Source organism: Oncorhynchus gorbuscha, linkage group LG17, assembly GCF_021184085.1.
Source record: "Oncorhynchus gorbuscha isolate QuinsamMale2020 ecotype Even-year linkage group LG17, OgorEven_v1.0, whole genome shotgun sequence".
In the NCBI taxonomy this organism is placed as follows: domain Eukaryota; kingdom Metazoa; phylum Chordata; class Actinopteri; order Salmoniformes; family Salmonidae; genus Oncorhynchus; species Oncorhynchus gorbuscha.
In genome coordinates, this window is record NC_060189.1 from 32,031,572 (window position 1) to 32,057,621 (window position 26,050).

General features: G+C 43.0%; 1 protein-coding gene and 1 long non-coding RNA gene across 3 annotated transcripts; one reads left to right on the top strand and one right to left on the bottom strand.

The window, feature by feature from the left end:
• Window positions 1–41: 41 nt before the first annotated feature.
• On the bottom strand, window positions 42–8,936 carry LOC124001272. 2 transcript variants are annotated; one of them, XR_006832765.1, is made up of 4 exons: window positions 7,126–8,936; window positions 6,288–6,431; window positions 391–861; window positions 42–178 (listed from the first exon to the last, which is right to left on the bottom strand). It is a non-coding gene; the product is annotated as an uncharacterized LOC124001272 (long non-coding RNA). The 2 variants fall into 2 exon arrangements; XR_006832764.1 differs by having other exon boundaries at window positions 57–861; window positions 7,126–8,928.
• A 955-nt stretch (window positions 8,937–9,891) lies between these two features.
• On the top strand, window positions 9,892–24,788 carry LOC124001270 (calmodulin-1). Its single transcript, XM_046307930.1, has 6 exons — window positions 9,892–10,121; window positions 14,464–14,494; window positions 15,001–15,144; window positions 17,572–17,678; window positions 22,992–23,127; window positions 23,799–24,788. Exons 1-6 carry the CDS (start codon window positions 10,119–10,121, stop codon window positions 23,825–23,827), a joined length of 450 nt encoding a protein of 149 aa, XP_046163886.1. The 5' UTR covers window positions 9,892–10,118; the 3' UTR covers window positions 23,828–24,788.
• Window positions 24,789–26,050: the final 1,262 nt, after the last annotated feature.

Genomic DNA, 26,050 nt, shown 5'->3' on the forward strand with positions numbered 1-26,050 from the left:
GAGCTGCTGGCTCCCACAGCTCCCTGCACAGACGCAGTAGCTCCAGCTTTAGCTCCACACAGCTGGGGTTACTGTCCACCGCTCGATCCAAAATGCGTGGCCTCGCTAACCTCTTCTGGCGCTCTGTCTCATTCTCAGAGATGTCACCAAACACCCCGGGGGCACTCGTCACCTCGTCCTGTAATACAGATCGGGATGTTAGTATAATTTAAAAGTAATGATAGTAGCTAGTACATAATCATATGATTTTTTTTTGTATCACGACACATTTCCTGTCCTAGTGAAAAGGCCAGCAAAAACTATTTTGAAATCCTAGTGAAATCTCATGTGATGTGATGACACTGATTGGTGTGGTGTGTAATTGTGGGGTTTTAACGTTGAATACCGAACCTGGAAGTGGACAAACTGCAGCCAGGTGTGTGTGTCTGGAGGTTTCCCTCAACCTCCTGTTAAAGTCCTCCACCTGTTCAGCCAGCAGGGCGGCAGCATTGTCTCTGGGAGTAGAGGGTTTTTCCTCTGCCTTGCCCTGCTCCGCCCTGCTTGCCCTGCTCTGAAGCCACAGGGAGGTGCAGGAGTCATACACCCCCAGTGGGTTGACCCAGGGGGCCTGGCCCAGGGCAGAACCACCCCCCTCAGACTCACCTTCCAGGCAAGGGAGCACAGGGATGAAGGGTAAGGTGGTAGTGACCTCTGGTGGTGGTCTAGGCAGCGTGGATTTGACCTCAGCAGCTGGCGGACAGTGAGGGAGAAGTAGCGGTCGCGTCTCTGTCCCCTCTCTTCTTCTCTTGGCCAGACTCAGACCAGCTCATGGCCTGAGATCGCGGGTCCAAACCCAGAGAAGAACGGCTTTTCCTCTTGTACCTTGAAAGACATTATAATCATTACAGTAACATGTAGAATCTCTGTAAAGAAAACACAGTAGTGCAATGTCTTGAGAAATGGTTGTTTTGAGAGTCGTGAAAGGGGTGCAGCATCACATGACCTCATCCAAAAGGTAAAACCAAAGTCCCCCCTACAGCAATAGACCAAGCACCATTCCAATCATTGGCAATCATTAATCACATTTCTCTTAGCTTGCTGTGGAGTGAGTGAGTGAGTGAGTGAGTGAGTGAGTGGGTGAGTGAGTGAGTGAGTGAGTGAGTGAGTGAGTGAGTGAGTGAGTGAGTGAGTGAGTGAGTGAGTGAGTGAGTGAGTGAGTGAGTGAGTGAGTGAGTGTATTAACAGGTATTGATTGCAGGTCTCTTAAGATACAGATGCCACATCGACAACACAATAAACCCGACATCAACTGGACATGTGCCAGGAGCTCTATTTGTTGCCCTTTAGCAGTTAATAAAAAAGTGGTCATCACATTTACACAAGTATTCAGACCCTTTACCCAGTACTTTGTTGAAGCACCTTTGGCAGCGATTACAGCCTCGAGTCTTCTTGGGTATGATGCTACAAGCTTGGCACACCTGTATTTGGGGAGTTTCTCACATTCTTCTCTGCAGATCCTCTCAAGCTGTCAGGTTGGATAGGGAGCATAGGTGCACAGCTATTTTCACGTCTGTCCAGAAATGTTCGATAGGGTTCAAGTCCAGGCTCTGGCTGGGCCACTCAAGTCTTAATCAAGGATCTCTGTACTTTGCTCTGTTCATCTTTCACTCAATCCTGACTAGTCTCCCAAGTCCTGCCGATGAAAAACATCCCCACAGCAAGATTCTGCCACCACCAAGTTTCACCGCAGGGATGGTGTCAGGTTTCCTCCAGACGTGACGCTTGGCATTCAGGCCAAAGATTTCAATCTGAATTTCATCAGACCAGAGAATCTTGTTTCTCACGATCTGAGAGTCCTTTAGGTGCCTTTTGGCAAACCAAGCGGGCTGTCATGTGCCTTTTACTGAGGAGTGGCTTCCGTCTGGCCACTCTACCATAAAGGCCTTATTGGTAGAGTGCTGCAGAGATAGTTGTCCTTCTGGAACATTCTCTCAACACCACAGAGGAACTTTGGATCTCCGTCAGAGTGACCATCAGGTTTTTGGTCACCTCCCTGACCAGCTCTAGGAAGAGTCTGGGTGGTTCCAAACTTTTTACATTTAAGAATGGAGGCCACCGTGTTCTTGGGGACCTTCAATGCTACATAAATGTTTTTGGTAACCTTCCCCAGATCTGTGCCTCGACACAATCCTGTCTTGGAGCGCTATAGACAAATCCTTCAACCTCATGGCTTTGTTTTTGCTCTGACATGCACTGTTAACTGTGGGACCTTACATAGACAGGTGTGTGCCTTTCCAAATCATGTCCAATAAATTGAATATACCACAGGTGGACTTCAAGTTGTAGTAACATCTCAAGGATGATCAATGAACACAGGATACAACTGAGCTCAGTTTCGAGTCTCATAGCAAAGGGTCTGAATAGTTAGGCAAATAAGGCATTTCAGTTTTTTATTTTGAATAGATTTGTAACAATTTCTAAAAACCTTTTTTCGCTTTGTCATTATGGGTTATTGTGTGTACAGTCGTGGCCAAAAGTTTTGAGAATGACACAAATATTAATTTCCACAAAGTCTGCTGCCTCAGTGTCTTTAGATATTTTTGTCAGATGCTACTATGGTATAAAATACTGTATAATTACAAGCATTTCATTCATTTAATTCGTGTCAAAGGCTTTTCTTGACAATTACATGAAGTTGATGCAAAGAGTCAATATTTGCAGTGTAGACCCTTCAAGGCCTCTGCAATCCGCCCTGGCATGCTGTCAATTATCTTCTGGGCCACTGATGGCAGCCCATTCTTGTTTGGAGTTCGTCCAAATTTTGGGGGTTTTGTTTGTCCACCCGCATATAGATTTTAGATTCTTCAAAGTAACTTCGCCTTGATGACAGCTTTGCACACTCTTGACATTCTCTCAACCAGCATCACCTGTAAGGCTTTTCCATCAGTCTTGGGGGAACCCACATATGCTGAGAACTTGTTGGCTGCTTTTCATTCACTCTGTGGTCCAACTCATCCCAAACCATCTCAATTGGGTTGAGGTTGGGTGATTGTGGAGGTCAGGTCATCTGATCCAGCACTACATCACTCTCCTTGGTCAAATAGCCCTTACACAGCCTGGAGGTGTGTTGGATCATTTTCCTGTTGAAAAACAAAATGATAGTCCTACTAAGCGCAAACCAGATGGGATGGCGTATCGCTGCAGAATGCTGTGGCAGCCATGCTGGTTAAGTGTGCCTTCAATTCTAAATAAATCACAGACAGTGTCACCAGCAAAGCACCCCCACACCATCACACCTCCTCCTCCATGCTTCAAGGTGGGAACCACACATGTGGAGATCATCCATTCACATACTCTGCGTCTCTCAAAGACACAGCGGTTGGAAACAAAAATCTGGACTTCAGGAAACAGCAGAGGGAGCACCACCCCCATCCACATCAAAAAGGTGGAAAGTTTTAAGTTCCTGGGCGTACACATCACATAGAAACTGAAATGGTCCACCCACACAGGCAACCTCAGGAGGCTGAAGAAATTTGGCTTGTCACCCAAACCCCTGACAAACCTTTACTGATGCACAATCGAGAGCATCCTGTCGGGCTTTATCACAGCCTGGGTGGGCAACTGCACCGCCCTCAACAGCAAGGTTCTCCAGAGGGTGGTGCGGTCTGCACAAAGCATCACCGGGGGCAAACTACCTGCCATCCAGAACACCTACAACACCCGATGTCACAGGAAGGCCAAAACGATCATTAAGGACAAGAACCACCCGAGCCACCCCTCCACAAGCACTTTCTATATAACCCTCCACAAGCACTTTCTATATAACCCTCCACAAGCACTTTCTATATAACCCTCCACAAGCACTTTCTATATAACCCTCCACAAGCACTTTATTTTTAACCCTCCACAAGCACTTTCTATATAACCCTCCACAAGCACTTTCTATATACCCCGCCACAAGCACTTTCTATATAACCCTCCACAAGCACTTTCTTTTTAACCCTCCACAAGCACTTTCTATATAACCCTCCACAAGCACTTTCTATATAACCCTCCACAAGCACTTTCTATATACCCCTCCACAAGCACTTTCTATATACCCCTCCACAAGCACTTTCTATATAACCCTCCACAAGCACTTTCTATATAACCCTCCACAAGCACTTTCTATATAACCCTCCACAAGCACTTTCTATATAACCCTCCACAAGCACTTTCTATATAACCCTCCACAAGCACTTTCTATATAACCCTCCACAAGCACTTTCTATATAACCCTCCACAAGCACTTTCTATATAACCCTCCACAAGCACTTTCTATAAAACCCTCCACGAGCACTTTCTATAAAACCCTCCACGAGCACTTTCTATAAAACCCTCCACGAGCACTTTCTATAAAACCCTCCACAAGCACTTTCTATATAACCCTCCACAAGCACTTTCTATATACCCCTCCACAAGCACTTTCTATATACCCCTCCACAAGCACATTCTATATACCCCTCCACAAGCACTTTCTATATACCCCTCCACAAGCACTTTCTATATAACCCTCCACAAGCACTTTCTATATAACCCTCCACAAGCACTTTCTATATAACCCTCCACAAGCACTTTCTATATAACCCTCCACAAGCACTTTCTATATAACCCTCCACAAGCACTTTCTATATAACCCTCCACAAGCACTTTCTATATACCCCGCCACAAGCACTTTCTATATAACCCTCCACAAGCACTTTCTTTTTAACCCTCCACAAGCACTTTCTATATAACCCTCCACAAGCACTTTCTATATAACCCTCCACAAGCACTTTCTATATACCCCTCCACAAGCACTTTCTATATACCCCTCCACAAGCACTTTCTCTATAACCCTCCACAAGCACTTTCTATATAACCCTCCACAAGCACTTTCTATATAACCCTCCACAAGCACTTTCTATAAAACCCTCCACAAGCACTTTCTATAAAACCCTCCACAAGCACTTTCTATAAAACCCTCCACGAGCACTTTCTATAAAACCCTCCACGAGCACTTTCTCTATAACCCTCCACGAGCACTTTCTCTATAACCCTCCACAAGCACTTTCTATATAACCCTCCACAAGCACTTTCTATATACCCCTCCACAAGCACTTTCTATATAACCCTCCACAAGCACTTTCTATATAACCCTCCACAAGCACTTTCTATATAACCCTCCACAAGCACTTTCTATATAACCCTCCACAAGCACTTTCTATATAACCCTCCACAAGCACTTTCTATAAAACCCTCCACAAGCACTTTCTCTATAACCCTCCACAAGCACTTTCTCTATAACCCTCCACAAGCACTTTCTCTATAACCCTCCACAAGCACTTTCTCTATAACCCTCCACAAGCACTTTCTCTATAACCCTCCACAAGCACTTTCTCTATAACCCTCCACAAGCACTTTCTCTATAACCCTCCACAAGCACTTTCTCTATAACCCTCCACAAGCACTTTCTCTATAACCCTCCACAAGCACGTTCTATATAACCCTCCACAAGCACTTTCTATATACCCCTCCACAAGCACTTTCTATATACCCCTCCACAAGCACTTTCTCTATAACCCTCCACAAGCACTTTCTATATACCCCTCCACAAGCACTTTCTATATACCCCTCCACAAGCACTTTCTATATACCCCTCCACAAGCACTTTCTATATACACCTCCACAAGCATACATCCTATTATTAAACTTACTAGGACATATGGCTTATATCTAAGAAGCGCTCTGACAGGAAGGAAGGAATTTACAGCAGGTAAACTCTTTCACTTCCTCACCCTGACTGTGGGCTGCAGGCAGGCAGAGGGCTGAAGTAGTAAAACCACCTGTGAGATATGGATTACTGCAGGGCTGCAGACCCAAAACTCTCAGTGCAGCATTTATTATCAACCCCCCCGTGATGATGCGTACTGTAATGAAGGCTCTGGCACCTGCAGCTGGAGCTGACTGACTCCCTCTGACTGACCTTGAGTTGGGAGCAGAACCAGGCTGCTGGCCAACAGATACCCTTTTCACACTATTGTGCCAACCTGAACCGGACTGTGCTGGCTCAGATATTTTATTTGCCAGGCCAGTGCAGTATTGTTTAGCTTGGCTCAGCTCTGTTCAGCTCACTAGCATGGATAGGGTAAGAGTGGGCAGATGATGGCTAATGAGCGGCTACACAAGAGCTGATATGGCTGTAGTGGTGCAGAGATGAGGGGGGAGTGAAGGGGAGAGACGGAGAGTGGAATGTGCTGCAGTGGTGCAGTGGAAGGGAGGTTACCTACCTAGCGATGTCTTCTCTGTAGAGCGATTTGTACTCCAAGTTGGAAAGGTCTGCTCTTCTGTCCACGCAGAAGGGCCAATCGGTGGGGGTCTAGAGGTCGTCCAGCCACACAAAAGACCCCTCCAGCTGACACTGCACCTCCTCACTATAGACAGAAAGAACAACAACGTTAGGATCAATGCAGAGTATACACCTCTAAAGAAGAGTTGGCTGACATGTAACAAGTTAGTGTTTTCATGATTGTATAAAAATACAATACAAATACAATAAGAGTAGAGTACAGAGCTCAAATATAATGGTGTACTTTTAAGTCAGAAAACATTGATAGTAAAGCACAGATTAGTCGTAAAACATTGGTAGTACAGTACAGAACAGATCCAAAACATAATCCTAACATTAGGCTAATTTAACTGTAGCTTCAAAGAAGAGTTACACAAGTCTCCTGTTTAGGAGTCAGTCCCTGAAAGAGAGGCATAGAGACGTTTGTGTGTGTGTGTGTCGTAGTTAGTTCAGAGTCTGTCAAGAAGAGCTCCTTCAACTGGCAGTCAGCCTAGACACCCAGAGTAGACCTCATGTAACGCACTAAGCCACAGACACTTAATCTCTGTCCTACCCAGCAACAACTAGTACAGTATTACCAGTCATGGGCAAGTATTTAAAAAGCATCCTAGGGTAGGAGTGCTGGTCTAGGAACAGTTCACCCCTTGTCCAACTGATCCTATATCAGCACTCCTACTCTGAGATGCTTTATACATTTGAGCCCAGTGCTGAAATCCCTACCAGAGCATGTAAACCTGAGTGACTGGGTCTCACTGGGAACAAAGGGAGTGAGGTCATACGTGTGAGGTGTAGTCTCAGCCTTTTTCAGGAGATCACTGGAGTAGATAGTATTTGAATATGAGCCACTGCTTGCTGTAGAGGGTTCTCCATTCTTCTTCTTGTGCTTCTTTTTATTCTTCTTGGATGGGTAGCCATTCTTATCCTCCCTATCTGGTGTGTGTCAGAAATGTTAGTAGTAAACATTTAAGTACAAATACCACAAGCTATTGACTTTTGGGTGAAATTCTCAACAACGGTCAATGCTCAGGTCATATCATCCCAACATTCAAAGCCACTCAATAAAACCTCCAGTGCTTCTCAAATAGGGCAGAATGCCTTATCCTGTCTCCTGTACAATTGAGCATGAAATACTATTCTGTCACAGAGGTAGGGAAATAACTGAATAACGATTAAAGAATTTTATGATAATAACATCTTGTTTCTGCTGGTTGTGTCTCATTGGCTTTCTCAGTGGTTCACTGGTGGACAGAAAGAACATCGTCGGTGCAGAAACTTTGACTGCTCAGCCATTCTAGTTCCGAGGAGAGAGAGGGGGCATGTCTAATCAATCGAAATTAGTTCTCGCACTGTGTCCATGGGTTAGGGTTTTGCATTTTGGGGGGACGTTAGCTATGTTACGAGCAGACTGTGTTACCGATGGCAAAGACACTTAGCTAGCTATAGTACAATTGTGTTGGGAGCTATTTAGCTAACAAACTAGATCAACTATCAAGCTGACACTGGCAGCTCTTTTACTACGTTCTGTCAAAGGCAGAAACGTCGCACTTGCGTTTACTTTCACTAGATCTCTCTTTCATAGTCCTGGGCCGTCACAGAAAGAGGGTTAGCTGGTTCACACTAAACATAAATAAACATTTTGGGTATTACGTTTAGGTGCATTCTCAGGTTTTGTATTTGATAATCGTACAAAAGCTGGAAATAGAGCCATGTGTTGTTCTCCCCTGCATGTAAACAGTCGGATAAATATGACGTCATCTCGGAAGCGACTGTGGTTTGTTGGAGGGGTAGTAGCTATAATTTTAGGCTAAATCATGTTATCTTGATGGCACATTTTATGATTTAGTTTAGCCTATTCATCTTTGAGCATGAATCAATCAGTTACTTCCATAAACTGATTAAAGCGTGAATGTTGTTGGGATTCATCGTTAATTCAATGGTTTGCCAGTCCATTGATTGTTGCAGGCTGCGAGATAATTGTCTAAAATCAATCATCATTACTATTAAACAGTTTGTTTAGCCATAGTCAATTGGTAAATCTTGATTTTTGTATCCAGTACTGGTCTAATTTACAAAATAGACTTGGAATCAGCACAAGCTTTCTAATATTGTAATTCTATATTCCTTAATCGAAACCCGCCATTTAAAATTCCGCGACTACATGTTCCGTGTATGTTTGCGGTGACCAATCGCCAATCACCACCACTCCTCCCGAAAAACTCAAATCGAGCCCTTGCCAGGTGAGGAGGAAACATTTTGAGAAACTACAAAGACTGAAAGAAACGTCTTGTCGTAAGCAATTATTACAGTATTGCGAAACTACTCTGTGTTACAATGTAGACTGTCCGGTTACACCATTTTCCAAAACCACTGAGGTAACATTAGCCGCCATTGCTTGACGCATTGCAGATCCAACGTAGCCAATCTTAGGCGCTCGTACAGTGAACAGAATATTGCAGGTCCACAGTAGCCAATGAGGAGCGCCGTCTCAAAAATAACCGCAATTTCTCCAGCGTCAACAAAGAGACAGGCCCGTGTGTTCTAAAGTATTCTTCCGCAGAGATAAAACAGTGCGTTGCAAAAAGTAGAGCGCCCGTGTTCCAGCTCGAGCTCATCAGAATCCTGCCAATTCATAGGCACGGGTTGCATTGAGTACTTTACAGTGCACAGACATACATTTGTCGAAGTAAACTACAATCTGTACTGTTTGCCATATGACCAAAGCCGCTTCCACAACATATTCTCTGCCTATGTCAACAATTTACTGTTTTTTTTTTGCAACTGTTTTTTTGTAAATAGGACACCTTTATGTGTTTTTTATTATCACAAACAGCATGCAGAATTGAGATACACAACCTAGTAATTATTTGCATACAACGATCAAAATACAAATGCATGAACTAAATATATGCTTTTCACTTTATTTGAGAATAACAAAGAATAGGCTATATATATTGAATATGGATCCCCTACTAAGGCATGCTCTCTATAATTTCATTATTGGAAGAAATTACAGATTTAGGATATCATGAAATCTTCTGGAAACAAGTTGGTTCTGAGTTTGCAAAATATTGGAAATAAATATTTTATTTGTACTACCAAGGAGTCCAACTATAAAACTCCATTATTGGTACATTTGCCAATGACTGATATTAGGGAATTAATATGAATTCAATATTAATATGCTTGCCTACTTCTGTTGCAGAAGTTTAAATGGTTAATTTGTCATGAAAACTTTGAACCACTATATGTTTTTTACTTTCCCAGCTCTATCATCTGTTGAAATAAATCTATTATATTCTCAGATTATCATTATCGCCATATGCACCAATAGAATAATGTAATGCATATGTGTGCCTTTTCCTTTGAAATATAAATATCTATCTGGTGCTGCTCATCTACAATGCAAAAATAAAGGAAGGCTGGTCAAATGTAGATGTATGAATAGTTGAGTGTGTAAGTAGCCTACTTTCACCATGTAAGTGTCACTGTTGTGCTGTGTGTGGTCAATAACTTTATTTAGTGCCAATGAATCTCTGCTAGGCAAGTTGATGCTGAGGAGTGAGGGATCCAGGCTGTCTGTCCTGCAGTGGGAAAATGCGGAAGTGAGTGAGGACGGTTTTCAGCGGCGGAGGAATACACCAAGCTATATAGACACAGATCGCGAGAGCTACACAACTTCAGCCCATCGTTAGAGGTCCACGGGAGCTGGTCAGTCTCGTAGTCTAGTTTTAGAAAACAAACCAACCAACCCATCCATCCAGCGCCGTCAGACATGGTAAGTATAATATTTTGTGATTGATTCGAAATATCATTTTTAGTTAAATATAATGAAAGGCAGGAATGCAAAGTTTGCCTGCAGAGGAGGATTCGCGTGAAACGTTGAACGGTTCGAGTGATCATGCGTCGATGCTGGCTTGTCAGATTGTTGGGTGTCATATCTTTATTGGAGGCTGCAATTCACATTCGTCGGATATAAGACGCATGATAACTCTTTAATAAGTTTATTTTAGGCTGATAATCGAGGCAATGGCTTTCATCATGTCAGCGAGCCATACCTAACTATACGCGTCCGTGAATCAGGCGCAGTTTGATTTAAATGTTTAACAAAATCGGTGTTCTGAGCCGGTAATGTTACGTGTTAAGGTCATGTAACCGAAAATGTGAGCTATCCAATTTTGATCAAACGGAAGCTGTGAAACCCTTGAGATTTCTGTCACTTCCACATGCACAGGCAGACGAACGAATGTAGCGATCTGTTAATGCTGTTCGAGGGACCAGTGCATGCTGCTGTGCCTACCCCCCCCCCCCCAGAAAATCACTATCATTCAGAATTATATAAATGATTAAGTACTTTTGACACGATGTTGCATTTTTTATTTCTTTTTTTTATTAGGTGACTTTGATCTGATTCAGCAATGCACTTGATCGTATCATTTGATATATTATCAATCTTTTTCAGGTTCTGTTACTAGTCTGAGCAATGTAAATGTGTTTCATGTATCTTTTGGCCTCTGGAGACATCAGGGGAACTCCATCTATGGAACTATATGCTACTTGTTGGAATATTAATGGTGTTTTGATTCAATCTGCTTATCCCACTTTTCAATGCTTACAAATCATTTATGGACTTATTTTTATCACGGTTTCCGGTCATTTATGGACACTCTCTATTTAATCAAATGTAATCTGCGCCATTGTGTGTGAGATCGAAAGTGATGATATAGCCTCCATGGTAATACTTTTAGAATAGCTGCCCTATCTCTGACCGGACATGCAGATGCTTGACTTGTGCCTTGGTCTTATCACTTTTTATACACGGATGGAGAACAATGTATTGAATATCATGTGGTTCTCCCGTTCGTAATTAACTTTACGGTTGTCACAGGAGGATCAACGTCCATGAGATATCTCTCAGCTGCCTAAATTGGAGGGCTTAATTGTGCTGTATAAGCAGCGGGAGGACGGCGTGAAAACCTTCATCTCTAAGTAAATTATGTTGTTGTGCTCAATGCACACATTGTTTCTCTGAAAGCATGGAAGGAATGTCTCCACCAAAGTGGTGATAACAAAGCTACTGATTGTAGACTGAATAAAGCCTTTCATATGGACACGCACATCAGTGTGCCCACTTGCCTGGATACACTGGGTCCACTGTTTTGGCTCTTGCTCGGATGTTTGCTTGGGTGTGGTGGGCAATCAGAAAATCTTTTTAGATGTGTGTTTGTTTGTGTGCTGTGAAGGCGTGAACGGAAAGATTGTCGGTCCTCTGTGCTCTCTGCTGTAGTTGTGGAGTCATTGACCCTTACACGGCGTCCTGTTGTGTGCCATGACCAGGAAATGAATGTGTGTTTCCATGCAGAAATGGCTAAAAGATGGACTCTGAGATTATCTGCTCTATTAGTTAGTATTTTGACACGATGTAGGGAAAAAAATGCCATTACTGTGACTGGACTTTTTCTCTCTCGCTTTACTGGCATTGAATAGCCACAGGCTTTGTTAGTATACATGCACGGTGACTGACTGTCTTAGCAGAGCCTCCCAACTCAGTGTGGACAACCAGCTCAAATTATATTATTTATCCAAAGTAGGGTGATTCTAATGCATGAAAAAAGCCTTGGCTATATACCATTCTGTGACAAAGTTGCTCATTTACCATGTTCATGCCATTCAACAATAAGTAGCAATAACCAATGTGTTGAATATTTCTGCAAGCGATTGATGAGCAAGGGTGGGTTTGGTGTATGTGATCATATAGCATAGAGGATTACTATGCCCTGTGATATCACTGCACATTATATCACACGCTCATATGATGTGGTAGTGTCTGATTAACTCCATCCCTCTGCTACAGGCCTATGTGATGTGTTCAGGAGGAAAGTGGAGCTTTAGTCATGTGGGCAGATGCACAAACTAGACATGGCAGTGACAAGAAGCCTATCACTCACAAATGTTTTTCTCTGTGGCACTACTCTACCACCACATGGCCCTCGGGGACTACTTTTCAATGTTGTGAAAGTGGCAATACCACGCTGATCAGCAGCTATGCTGTTTTTAGTTCTCATATGGAGGCCAGATTCCTGGGGAGGTTGTGTTGCGCTTGTGAATCCAGGTCAGATTCCTGGCAGATGGGTGTGTGGCTGTGCGTATAGTGGCGTGAGTGTTTGTGTTAGGGGTCTTGTTCCCTGCCTGGGGTGCTGGAGGGAAGAAGGGTTTTCCTGGCTGAGGTCCTGTAGGCTGGGGCTGTACTGGGCTAGCCCTGAGGAGCCAACAGGGGTAAGGAGGAGGACCTCCCCTCTGGGGACACTGCCAAACAATACTGCTGATGGTTCAGAGAAACAAAGCCAAGGTATAGCTTAGATGAAAGCCAATATATCAGAGGGGTTAGTTGACAGTGACTGTACAATAGACCTGACACCTTGATGTGACAGTCAGCCCCTGCCAGGCTCTGTGTGTGTGTGTGTGGGGCTGCCAGACAGGGAGCCATCAGCATCTAGCCTCTGACCCTGGATGCTCTCTCTGTCCAACCAACCTGGTGGGAGGCCCTAAGCACCATGTGACCGGGCTTTAATCATGGAAATGATCCTTCAGGGCCCCTTGTTGGTTTCTGTAACCATACCACCACGCTGACAGCCCAGATTGCGAGGTGGCGAAAAGCACGACACGATACATCAACCCCAGAGCTTGTTGAAACGACCCATGGGGCTGCTGTCTGTATTTGGATATCCTAACTTCCACATGTTTTAGGCTGCCACTACAGTGGGAGGTAGCCAGTCAGTCACATCACTGCCACAGTAGCCTGCTTCAGGTCAGGTAAACCCTGTTTCACTATCGGTCAGTCTAGTCCTCCTCTGTCTGGTGCTAAGTTCAGCCAGCTGAGCCCCACTCCCAGAGACTTGACACAGCTTGACACTGCTCCCCACGTCTAGGAGCCAGAGACCTGACAACATAGCTCCAGACAGGCAGGCTGAGGAGACGTAAGCGAACCATGTTGCCCAAGAAGACACACTGCTACCAGGATGATGACTTGGTTTCTCTGTCCATGGTGTATGAGCTTCTGGACCAGCAGCAGTTCTTCTACAAGGAGCTTATTGAGCAGCAGGAGAGGAACTTCAAGACCTTCTTACAGATGCTGGTGGACTCTATCAACAGTCGCATCGACAACGTGGTCAAAGAGGTCCAGGACATGAAGAACGGCTTGCATGTTACCAAGACTGAACTTGTGGACGTCAGGCGCCAAGGCAACATGAATGCCAAGCGGGCAGAGTGCCTGGCTGAGGGGCTGGTGATTGTGCGGGAGGCCATGAATGCCCTCTCCTCCAAGGCTGGGGTGTTCGATGGAAAGCCGAAGAAGGGTAATCTATGTCTGGGCGGCAAGCCAGACGCGAGGAAGGCGGACACCTGGCAGGACCAGCCTAAGGCAAAGAAGCTGGTGGCTGACCTCACCGACCTGCACTTTGGCGAGTTTCAGGTCCCCAAACTCTACTATGCCCTCTGTATGAATGATAGGGGAGGTGAAACTGGTTGAGGGGGGATGCCGGTGGTGTGTAAGCAGAAACGGGCTCTAGTCTAGATTAACCAGTTAGCCTGCCCTTCTGTTGCTTTCTTATTGTCAGACATTTTGGTCAGTACACCTGTGTAGTTGCATGAGTGATATCAGATTTTGTGGGAAACATGGCTGGTTTGGCTTGAAGTGTATATGAGTCTGTGTAGGTGACTGTCAGTGTCTTAAGTGTACTCCTGCATTGTGTGTATGTAGGCCAGGACTATGTTAAATTCAAGTGAGAAATGTCTGGCCTTTCCTCCGTGGCATTAATGTGCAATGTAGCTCAGCAGTCAGAGTAGACAGGCAGCCTGACCGTGTGTTTTCAACATCGGATTACTGTATTCTCTGCTCTGCTTTAGATGGCTCATTGCCTAGACTATGTAGTATTGTATCTGTTGCTCAGAGATCACTGTGTACATACTGTTGCTCAGAGGTGGACTGGGAAGGAAAAAGGAAGAAATGGGTCCATTTTTATGTAGTGCTGCTTGTGTTCAGTCTTCAGTCACAATACCAAGCCATTGAGATTTTTTTATTTTTTTATTCCTCTCCCTCTCTTTCTGCCCCCCCCTCTCAGGCCGACCAACTAACAGAGGAGCAGATTGCCGGTAAACAGTTCAACACACATGCACACACACATTTCAGTTTTCAGCTGTGTATTAATATTTAATTTGCGTGAGTCATGTCGGCTAGCTAGCTCTGGACGGCTGCTTGACATTCCTACTCTGTATGTAATGGCAGACTGAGACCTGGCAGACTGAGACCTGGCAGACATGCCTGTTGTTGACGAGACTTTTTAGCCACTCACCTTTACAATAAACTAATGTAATCCTTTCAAGCCGTCACCATATCATAGCCCATGAGGTCAAACTGAGGTGTGATTATATTATTGCTTTGTAAATGTAACTCAATCCAATTAACAAATGTAACCTAGATGAGATGGCCCATATGCAAATTCTATGAACTCATGACTAAGTCACTTTGGATAAAAGTGTCTGCTAAATGGCATGCATTATGAGAAGTCAGTGACTGTCTAATCAAGTTGTTTTAATGTAGCTCAGCTGTGACCTTTCCTTATTTTGGACACGACTAACTGTTGCTGTCTTCTCTGCAGAGTTCAAGGAGGCGTTCTCCTTGTTCGATAAAGACGGCGATGGCACCATCACAACCAAAGAGCTGGGCACCGTCATGAGGTCGCTGGGACAGAACCCCACCGAGGCAGAGCTACAGGACATGATCAACGAGGTCGACGCTGATGGTGAGCGAGTTCTACCTGCTACGGTGTAGGGTGAAGTTGCACCAGAACGCATATTTTTCTCACTAATAGTTAAGGTTAGAGAAGCGGAAGCTGATCCTAGATATGTACGTATGGGGAAACATCCCTGTGGAGTGGATCCTGCTAGGGTTGTAAAGTTCCCAGGTTTTCCAGAAATCCCCGTGTGGTAGATTCCTGGGGGGAATAAGCAAGAAGGGAATTTCTGTAAAAGCTGGGAATTTAAGCAAGACCGAAGTACTACTCTATCTCCTTGGGCTATGTTATAATGCAGCTGTGGGTGTGTTCAGTCACTTCCCTGCTCTCCCTTCTGGAAGTGAACCCAACAGTGATGAACATTGATTCTTATTTATAGAGTTATGGACATGTTTATCCACGGCCTAACTTGTCTTAGTACTGGGAGTACTTTAATTGATTATAAATGACTGACTGTCACTATTTAGGTCAGTCAGACCTAGCGACTGCCTGCAACAAAGCCAGTTGAATAATGGCAGCAGGTAATAATGGCCTAGTGAAATCCATGACATAATCCACTCTGAGCTCTGCTCTGCTGGGATGCACATTCTCTGAGGGACCAGGGAAGGAGCTCGGCGCAGCCGTGGTACACCCTGTTTACACACACTGTAGTACCCGTCCATTCACTCAATGGGGGAGTTGAAACACCCAGTCTGTGCGTTATACATAAGGAGGGACTCGGCCCGCTCGGCCTATAGAATGCAACAGTAACACACACACTGGGGAACAGTCAGTCTGTACTACACTGCCCTGTATATGTAATGGAATGAGCGATAGATATGTATGTGTTATATATAATATATATATTACACATACATACAGTTGAAGTTTACAAATGCACTTAGGTTGGAGTCATTAAAACTAGTTTCAACCACACCAAAACTAGTTTTTTTTTAACAACTTTCCACAAATTTCTTATCTACTTTGAATGACACAGTTGTTTACAGACTGATTTCTATTTCACTTAATTCACTATCACAATTTCAGTAGGTCAGAAGTTTCCATACACTAATTTGACTGCCTTTTTTTTTAAACAGCTTGGAAAATTCCAGAAAATTATGTCATGCCTTCAGAAGATTCTGACTGGCTAATTGACATAATTTGAATCAATTGGAGGTGTACCTCTGGATATATTTCAAGGCTTACCTTCAAACTCAGTGCCTCTTTGCAAACTGAAGAACATCATCCCAGTCATGAAGCACAGATGTAGCATCATGTTGTCGGGGGTGCTTTGCTGCAGGAGGGACTAATGCTCTTCACAAAATAGATGACATCATGAGCATGGAAAATTATGTGGATATATTGACGCAACATTTCAAGACTTCAATCAGGAAGTTAAAGCTTGGTCGCAAATGGGTCTTCCAGATGTACAATGACCCTAAGCATACTTCCAAAGTTGTGGCAAAATGGCTTAAGAAAAACACAGTCAAGGTGTTGGAGTGGCTGTCACAAAGCCCTGACCTCAAGCCTATGGAAAACTTGTGGGCAAAACTGGAAAAAGTGTGTGTGAGCAAGGAGGCCAACAAACCTGACTCAGTTACACCAGCTCTGTCAGGGGGAATGGGAGAATTCACCCAACGTATAGTGGGAAGCTTGTGGAATGCTACCTGACACGTTTGACCCAAGTTCAACAATTTAAATGCAATGCTACCAAATACTAATTCGGTGCATGTAAACTTCTGACCCACTGGGAATGTGATAAAATAAATAAAAGCTGAAATAAATCATTCTCTACTATTCTGACATTTCACATTCTTTAAAATAGTGTTTATCCGAACTGAGAACCTAAGACAGGGAGTTTTTACGATGATTAAATGTCAGGAATTGTGAAAATTAGTTTAAATGTATTTGGCTAAGGTGTATGTGAACTTCCGACTTCAACTGTATATATCATACACACACAGACCGAGCGAACGAGGACATGTGGAGTGGAGAACAGACATGCATTAATTCACTGGGGAACTGTATGTCAGAGGGAACAGCTCTGCTCACAGGAATGTTCTTAACCAGGAATCACACATGATCTCACACACAAACTCACTCCGCTGTACCTGGAGCCCCCCCCCTCCCCGTCACACACACACCCTTGACGAGCCAAGACTAATCCAGGTTAAATGTGATCAGTGTTGGTGAGTGTCTGCTCCCAAATGGTTTAGCCAGACCCCCTGAAGTTCTGATCCAGTGACCTTCACTGTTCTCTGTGATCCTGTCATGGCTCTCTTTTGCTTTGCATTAGAGGCATCTCAACCCCTTCCAGAGCCTGTTGTAGTGGTACTCAGCCCACTCTGGACCATGCATGGCCCACTGCAACAGGGGCTTAAATCCCTGATAAACAACTTTCAATTCTTTCTGTTTAAACTTTTAAAAAATAAAGTTTTCCTTTTTCTTCCCCCCCAGGCAACGGCACCATTGATTTCCCAGAGTTCCTCACTATGATGGCCAGGAAAATGAAGGACACAGACAGCGAGGAGGAGATTCGTGAGGCGTTCAGGGTATTCGACAAGGTAAGGATAGTGCCAGCCTTGTGTGTGTGTGTTAGGGCTGGGTGACATGGCCGACAAGTGATTTCAAGTCTTCATTCTGATTTTTATACTGTTCAATTTTGACCAAAACAAATTTCAGCACTTAACATTTCTGCATTTCCTGCACTCCAATTGCAGTGGTGGAAAAAATACCCAATTTGTCTTGAGAATAATTTAAATATAAGGTAATAGAAAATTACTCAAGTAAAAGTCACCCAGTAAAACACTAGAGTAAAGGTATTTGCTTTTAAATGTACTTAAGTATCAAAACTATAACTAATTTCAAATTCCTTATATTAAGCAAACCAGATGGCCAACAGAGCACCAACACTCAGACATGATTTACAAACAAAGCATTTGTGTTTAGTGAGTCCTCCAGATCAGAGGCAGTAGATGACCAGGAATGTTCTCTTGACAAGTGTGTGAATTGGACTATTTCCTGTCCTGCTAAGCATTCATTTACATTACATTTACATTTAAGTCATTTAGCAGACGCTCTTATCCAGAGCGACTTACAAATTATTCAAAATGTAATGAGTACTTTTAGGTGTCAGAAAATCTATAGAGTAAAAAATACAGATTTCTTTAGAAATGTAGTGAAGTAAAAGTTATCAAAAATAGTAATGTACAGATACCAAAAAAAATGACTTGAATAGCACTTGAAAGTATTTTTACTTAAGTACTTTACACCACTGCTCAATTGAGAATTTCCACACTGCCGTGTAGAGCTGCACGATATGGGCAATAATATAATAATCTAGGACTTATTTTTAACCAAATATTGCAATTTCACTTGCGAATTAGAGAATGTTGGAATCATGGAAATAGAATGACTATTCTAATTCTATAGTTAGAATAAACTAGTGGGCACTTTGAATACAGTGTTTGAGATGACAACGAATGAAAATGCCAGGGAGGAGTTGACAGGGTAGGAACTAAAGTGTTGATACTCGTTTCCTAGGGGACCTTATAAGCTTTTACTACATTGCATGTTTTCTCTTAGCTACTTCATGTAGCTAGCATATTCTTTGCATATTCCTCTGATTTAGAAGATACTGTTGCACAAACAACATGCTGATTTAAGTCTACACCATCACTGGTATGATCAGGCTGTATTGGCTAGCTACGTTTGCTCTTACTCAGTACATTTATTAGCATTAGTGGTTAACAATTAGTCTCAAGATTTAGTTAGGGCAACTTGTTAAGAAAATACTATCTGTTTGCTGATATAAGAAACACTAACTAATAGTGCCATTATAGAATGCTGGTGGTTTTATATTAAGTCAAAGTGAAAACATTGTTGCATGTGCTATATTGACCAAGCAGCCTGAACGAAAGTGTCTCGTGGTTGAGGCACATCAAATGTGCTCCTTGAGTGACAGGGAGCGTGGCTAGGTCTGTGTGGAAATTAGCACAGAGGAGTCAAGTAGCAAAGTAAAAATTAAAATTACAGATGGCATCTCACATTTAACAAACCAAACATTAAATTACTGGTATAGAAGGTAAAGTAAAAACCAAACCGGTCGCTGCATCAATACCGGTATATCATAAAATACGGTATACCAGCCCTAGTGTGTGTAGTCTTTACTGTACTTTTGGGAGGGATTACACGTTTACATAGTTGATATTGTATGAGATTAAGCTTTGTACAGTGCATTTGGAAATCATTCAGGCCCCTTGACTTTTTCCACATTTTGTTAACGTTACAGCTTTATTCTAAAATGGAAAATACTCAACACAATGACACAGGGTTTTAGAATTTTTTGCAAATGTATAAAACATACCTTATTTACATAAGTATTCAGACTCTCTGCTATGAGACTCGAACTTGAGCTCAGGTGCATCCTGTTTCCATTGATTATCCTTGATGTTTCTACAACTCTATTGGAGTCCACCTGTGGTAAATTCAATTGATTGGACAGGATTTGGAAAGGCACACCTGTCTATATAAGGTCCCACAGTTGACAGTGCATGTCAAAAACTAATCAATGACGTCGACGGAATTGTCTGTAGAGCTCCGAGACAGGATTGTGTTGAGGCACAGATCTGGGGAAGGGTACCACATTTCTTTTGCAGTATTGAAGGTCCCCAAGAACAGTGGCCTCCATCGTTCTTAAATGGAATGCGTTTGGAACCACCAAGACTCTTCCTAGAGCTGGCCGTCCAGTCAAACTGAGCAATCGGGGGAGAAGGGCCTTGGTCAGGGAGGTGACCAAGAACCCGATGGTCACTCTGACAGAGCTCCAGAGTTCTTCTATGGAGATGGGGGAACCTTCCAGAAGGACAACCATCTCTGCAGCACACCACCAATCAGGCCTTTATGGTAGATTGGCCAGACAGAAGCCACTCCTCAGTAAAAGAGACATGTCAGCCTGCTTGGAGTTTGCCAAAAGGCACCTAAAGGACTCTGATCATGAGAAACAAGATTCTCTGGTCTGATGAAACCAAGATTGAACTCAAGCATTTCTACAAACCTGTTTTTGCTTTCACGTTATGGGGTGTTGTGTGCACATATGGGGGGGACTATTTCATCCATTTCAGAATAAGGCCGTGGGAAAAGTCAATGGGTCTGAATACTTTCCAAATGTACTGTTGTATTTGTGTTATCTATATTTCTCCACTGTTTGTCAAGCAGTGAATGATCGGTAGGGCTGTCCCCAACTAAATAAAAAATCTTGGTCGACCAAGACTTCTTTCCATCAATCAATTGGTTAAAATGTGTATTTTCCATATTGACACATCCTACGTGTTTTAATTAACTATATGCACTGCGCTTGTCTGATGCTTTAAGTGAACTGTTTCAAATAATTAAGACGCACACAAATGCCGAGAGGGGGTCTGACCAGCAATTGATTTGATTATGCCGGGCCTTTTTTATTTTTTATATATATTATATATTTATTTTTTAAGGCAGAGTTACTGTGTGACGAGCACCCTTTGTTACCTAAATCCCTAATTTGTTAAGGGAAAAACACTATTCCCTCAACCCTTGCTCCCTCTCTGTGATACATGAGATACATGTATGTCACCAGTGGGGCTTGTCCTATAGCGTATCATCATATTAATACATTGGTTATAACGAACTTAACTGTAACACGTGACAGCAAAATGGACATGAAATATACATTTGAAACGGCAGAATGTTTACTGGTTGCTCAGGAGGTAAAGGGGAAGTCGGATGTGTAACTTGACTAGTTGTGGAAAATACTGGAGGTCAAGAGAATGGTAAGGAGCAACTGCTGTGTGCATATTATGTGTGCCAAACAGATAATGTATAGGTGACAACTTCTGACTGGTTGGAACAAATGTAAACAACACTACATAAATGATAAGCTTACCAGAGAGTAATGTTTTTTTGTTAAGCCTACTATTAGAGCAAAGACTATGCGATTGAATGCAATTTCCGAAATGGAATGGTTTGTATAAGCTTATTATTCAAGGCTCGCTTTATTTGAACTAAAATGCTTGGTTGCATTTCAAATCATGAAAGCTGTGTCATGTCTTTGGCTATGCCAGATTAAGTGACCTGCTATTCTATAAAATAATCGCTCTGTAATTAATATTACCTGATTGAGCTAATAATGTAAATGTAATTAACTAGTCGCACCACGAAATAATATTTATAGAGCTGTTATCTTCCGAATAAATTCTTAAAGGCCAAGTAATATTTTACCTCAATAGCAGTTAATATTAATCGTAATCTGTAAATTCTTAGTTATCTGCACGAACCCTGGCTAACAAGTTGAGTCAGCAATACAAAATGTCTCTGCTGGTAAATTGATTATGTCGTTGTGTGGTAGACTGGATACTCGGTCTGTTCTTTCCTAACCTGCGGCTGCTAACTCTACGGCTAGGAGGTATCACTTCTGTAGTGAATAAGAGTTCAAAGCTCACGCTGATGTTGGCTTCGTTCTGTAGTTCTTGTCTGAACCATTCTGACATCGGACTGTCGTCCTCGGAACAGGAGGTTATATTGTCGTTAAGGGCTTATATAGGAAGGTAGAGGAGGGCGTGTTTGAAAAGTTTTATAGCCCATGTCCCTTCACTGATTGAGCAGAGCCCTATCTTATGAAAACCCTAATCTCACATTTTAGATGCTAAAATCACATTTCATCCCGTTATTAATAATTTCATATTCAAACATTTCAATTGAACAATTACATGTGAATCCGATAACTCTGTAGACTTTCCACTGTAGTTTGTAATCTTATCATTGATGAGAATGTCTCTGACTACCGAACTGACATCATATTCATTAAGTACCACAGCATATGTTCAATTGGTCGGATTACCAGAATATAGTTAATTTCCCCCCACCTTCTGATGTTCCCAGAATCTATGTTAACCAAGGGTTTTGCAAATGTAACATCAGTAGGGTAGAGAGTCTGTCATACCCCCCCCCCCAGGCCAACATCCTCACACAGCTGTCATGACATGAACAAATGAATGATTGCTACAGTACCCTGTATAAGGCTTAAGTTACGGTATTTCTACTTAACATGATGCACTCTTAGGCCTACAGCTCAATGTTGGTTATACAAGGCTGCTATACTAAGCCTAAAGCCAGGCACACTTGACAGTCAGGCTATTGATTAGTCCTAATACATTTTCTTTGACAATTAAGGCAAGGGCTGTTTTCTCATCTCAACTCTGCTGCCTCCGCCACATTGTTCTCAACACCAATATGCTGGTTAACTTTGCTATTATGCTCTTAGCAACATGGGCTAGGAAAAGGGGCCAATTCAACAGCGCACTAACGTGCTTCAGAACCGTGGACAGTGGCCCCTATCCAAAGCAGGAGAATGCGTTTGTTATAAAAAATATATATATTTTTTTATTTGTTGCCCCATTGTTCTTACATAATATATATGTAACCATATACAATGTCTTAGACTGAACCGTGCCATCCAAACAGCATCCATAATGGAGCAGTCCACTCAGACATGTGCCAATCAGACATATTTTTGCCACTGCTTGACCCAAAAATCTTGGGCGACCAACGGCCTAAACACCAGTATACTAAATGTGGTTAGCCCTAATGATCAGTGATATCCTGTATGGTAGCTCTTCCTGCATACACAGTTACAAGGTAGTCCCTTTTGTAAAAAGACAACCATGGCTTTGTTCCAATATCCACACTAGTGTACCGTGACACGTAGCAGGCATGCCTGTCCTAAAGTGAGCGTACTGCAAGCATAAATTAAATTAGTATGGTAAAGTCCCTTTGGAACTGTGTTTCCCTTTGGACCTGTGTTTGCCGTGAGATGTCACACGCTCACCACCTCTCCCTTGCAGGATGGGAATGGCTACATCAGTGCAGCAGAGCTCCGTCACGTCATGACAAACCTGGGAGAAAAGTTAACAGACGAGGAGGTCGACGAGATGATCAGAGAAGCCGACATTGACGGAGACGGACAGGTCAACTATGAAGGTAAGAAGAGGACAGTGCTTCGTTCTGCTGTGTAGGAGATCTCAGCAGTGTCCCTATGGGGGACTAGTCAGTAGAGCTGTCACCCACAAACTCCTACTGTACAGCCAGTCTTTGTTTTCTGCCGCTCCCCTCATCCCTTTCTACAGCTCCAATTCCTCTCATCCCTTTCTACTACCTGATCCCACTCTACCACTCTCATCCCCCTCTTCTCTCACTTTCTTACGCCCTGATTCCTTTCTACAATCCCTATTATTTTTCCCCCTTCTCCTCATCCCTTTTCTATTGCCCTGATCCTCTTCTAATTTTCTGATGCCTGATCCCCTCTTCACTCATTCCCCTTCTCTCCATTTTACCATCCTGATCCCCCTCTCTTCACTCTACTGCGATCATCCTATTACTGCCCGATCCACCTGTTCTGTCATCCTGATCCCTTTATTTTACATTTAAGTCATTTTCTCATCCCTTTCTTATAGAATTGGTCCATCTCTCTAATAGGATATTTGGCTTATGTAAACAGTCTTCATAAGATTTAATTGTATTATGATTTGTCTTTAATGGATTTTTTTTTTTGATTGTCTGGATCTGACATGTAATTGCTGCCTTGATCAGTGGTTGGTGGTTTTCTCTTCATTCTCCTAATGTCTGCTTTTGTTTTGTTCTTTTGTTCACAGAGTTTGTACAAATGATGACAGCAAAATGAAGCTCCCCTACCCTTCTCCTGACCTTAGAAGACAAAAAAAATCAGTCAAATGTTTTACTTACCTCTTGCAAAAATATACATTTATTCATACTGTTTCTGTATAGAAAACATAACTGAATGTTGAAAAATCAGTCCACATAAAAGTAAAAATAAATACAATTTAAAAAATAAACATCTGCATGTACTGGTTAGTGGTCCTGTCCCCAAAGATGAGTTAGACATCAGTAATAACAGAAATAATACCTGTAAACAAAACCGTCAACAACTGAAGAAAGCACTTGGCAAACTGCTTATTGGTTCCTGTTGCTAATGGTAACGTTTGGGCTGGCCAATCGTCTTTTCTTTTCCTGTTTCTGTTCTTCATGCATGCAGCTTGAGACTGGTGATGCAGTCCAGCCAATGGGCTCACTGATTCCACAGCGGTGTCGAGGGTACCGCCGTGGGGTTTTGGTACAGTCTATGTTGAGAGAAAGAGAAGTGCTCGGATGGGGGGGGGGGGGGGGTCATACTAAACTCGCATAGAGATGAAATGAATGGGACCTTTGCAGTTTGCTTAATTACAAAAATATATTTTTAAGAAAATTATCATTTAAAAAAAATCATTTTAGAACTGTTTGGCATGTTGGGAATATTTGGATTTCTGTTTCCTTGTTATGTGTTGAACTTTGGGTATGATTCGAGGGGGTTGGAGATGAGATGAAGAGTCTGGTTTTTCCGGACTCTTTTTACCTGCTAGGGGAAGTCTTTTTGGCAAGGAAACGCGGTTATATCGTCAATGTTTTTATCTTCTGTTTCTCGACTGACCATGGTTGAGTGTGGGTTTTAATCAATCTACAGCGCATCTAGGGTCTTCAACACCTGAGTCTTCTCTAGACTGTTCATCTTGTTCAGTTTAGTTCATTCCAAGTTGTACATGCTAGTCTTTTAATTTTGTTTTTCCAATAAAAGACCATGAACTTAACCTTAACTCCTTTCCTGTGTGTGTGTGTGTGTGTGTGTGTGGATCTGTCTGTTGTGAAGGAATTGTGTTACATTAGAATAGGACTGATTTGATAACCCAAATATCTCATTCTGTCCTTCAATTTATTAATGCACACCCTCACCCTGCTTCTACACTGACATTAATTACCCATTCTGATAATTGCCTGACCTATGATTTGATGACTGGCATCTAATTTTAGATAAAGATACAGCCAACGTTTTTATTTTATTCTATCAAACCTGAAGGAGATCACCATCCGGGAAGTTAAGTGGCTGACTGGATTGGTGCGAACACCCCACTGTTCATTTGGCAGTACCCCCTATCTATACCAGATGTCGACACGTTCGCTTGAAACGAATGGCTGTCCTAAAAGTCTTGCAACGATCCGGAACTGAGCCTGCTTCCCTTCCAAGCCAACCAAATCTACCGCTCACTGCTGCCCATACTCTAGGAACCACTTACAGCAGAGAATGAGCTAGACTGAGATCACCATAGCAACACGTATCTTTTTTGGGCGCTGTGTTACTCAATATGATTACGTGTTGTTTCATGAGGACTTCACTTTTCCGAGCAGAGCGGTCGGATGTCGAGAGCGTCTTCCTTCACAGAAAGAGCGAGACCGTGGGTTGCCAAGCAACAGCAGCGGAGGGCGCATGCTGGGGCTGGGATGACGGATTTGAAAAGGCATGTGGGAGTTTGTAAAGGGAGAAATAGAGAATATTTATCTGCTGTTGTATAGGGCCCTCGGCACGTAAAAGCCACAATCAATTGAGTTTACCATCCCTCCCAGTGATATAGGGAAGCATATGTGTCTCCCTGCTTCCAGTGATGTAATCAGACCGGTTTATTAACGTACTCCTTTTCAGAAGTGCTGCTGGTAATCTCCCCTACGTACTGCTCAACCCCAGTCATCGTTCCTCAACATGTAGCTGAGAGCGGCAAAGGCTTGAAGACCGCTACATACAGTTGGCCAATTAGGGAATATGAAGACAACCATGAATGGGCATTTCTCTGCCTTGTGTCAGTGTTGACGAGCTGACCTATTGGCCCCTCTGACGAGCAGCACGTGACTCGCCGTTTGTGTGTCAACTGATCATTTCAGCTTCCCTGTCTGAGGCAAACCCAGGGAGTGAATTCACACCTGTAAAGCAGATATGATGAGAGGTTCTGATGGCACTAACAATGTCTTCCTCTGAACACACACACACACTACAGCCTTGCTGTGGGCCCTAATGAGCTCC

Bases quoted from the DNA above. Each gene is read 5' to 3' on its own strand.
- LOC124001270 (XM_046307930.1), top strand. The intron at 15,145-17,571 runs GTGAGCGAGTTC...CTTCCCCCCCAG, and splicing joins CAACGAGGTCGACGCTGATG to GCAACGGCACCATTGATTTC. The intron at 17,679-22,991 runs GTAAGGATAGTG...TCTCCCTTGCAG, and splicing joins CGTTCAGGGTATTCGACAAG to GATGGGAATGGCTACATCAG.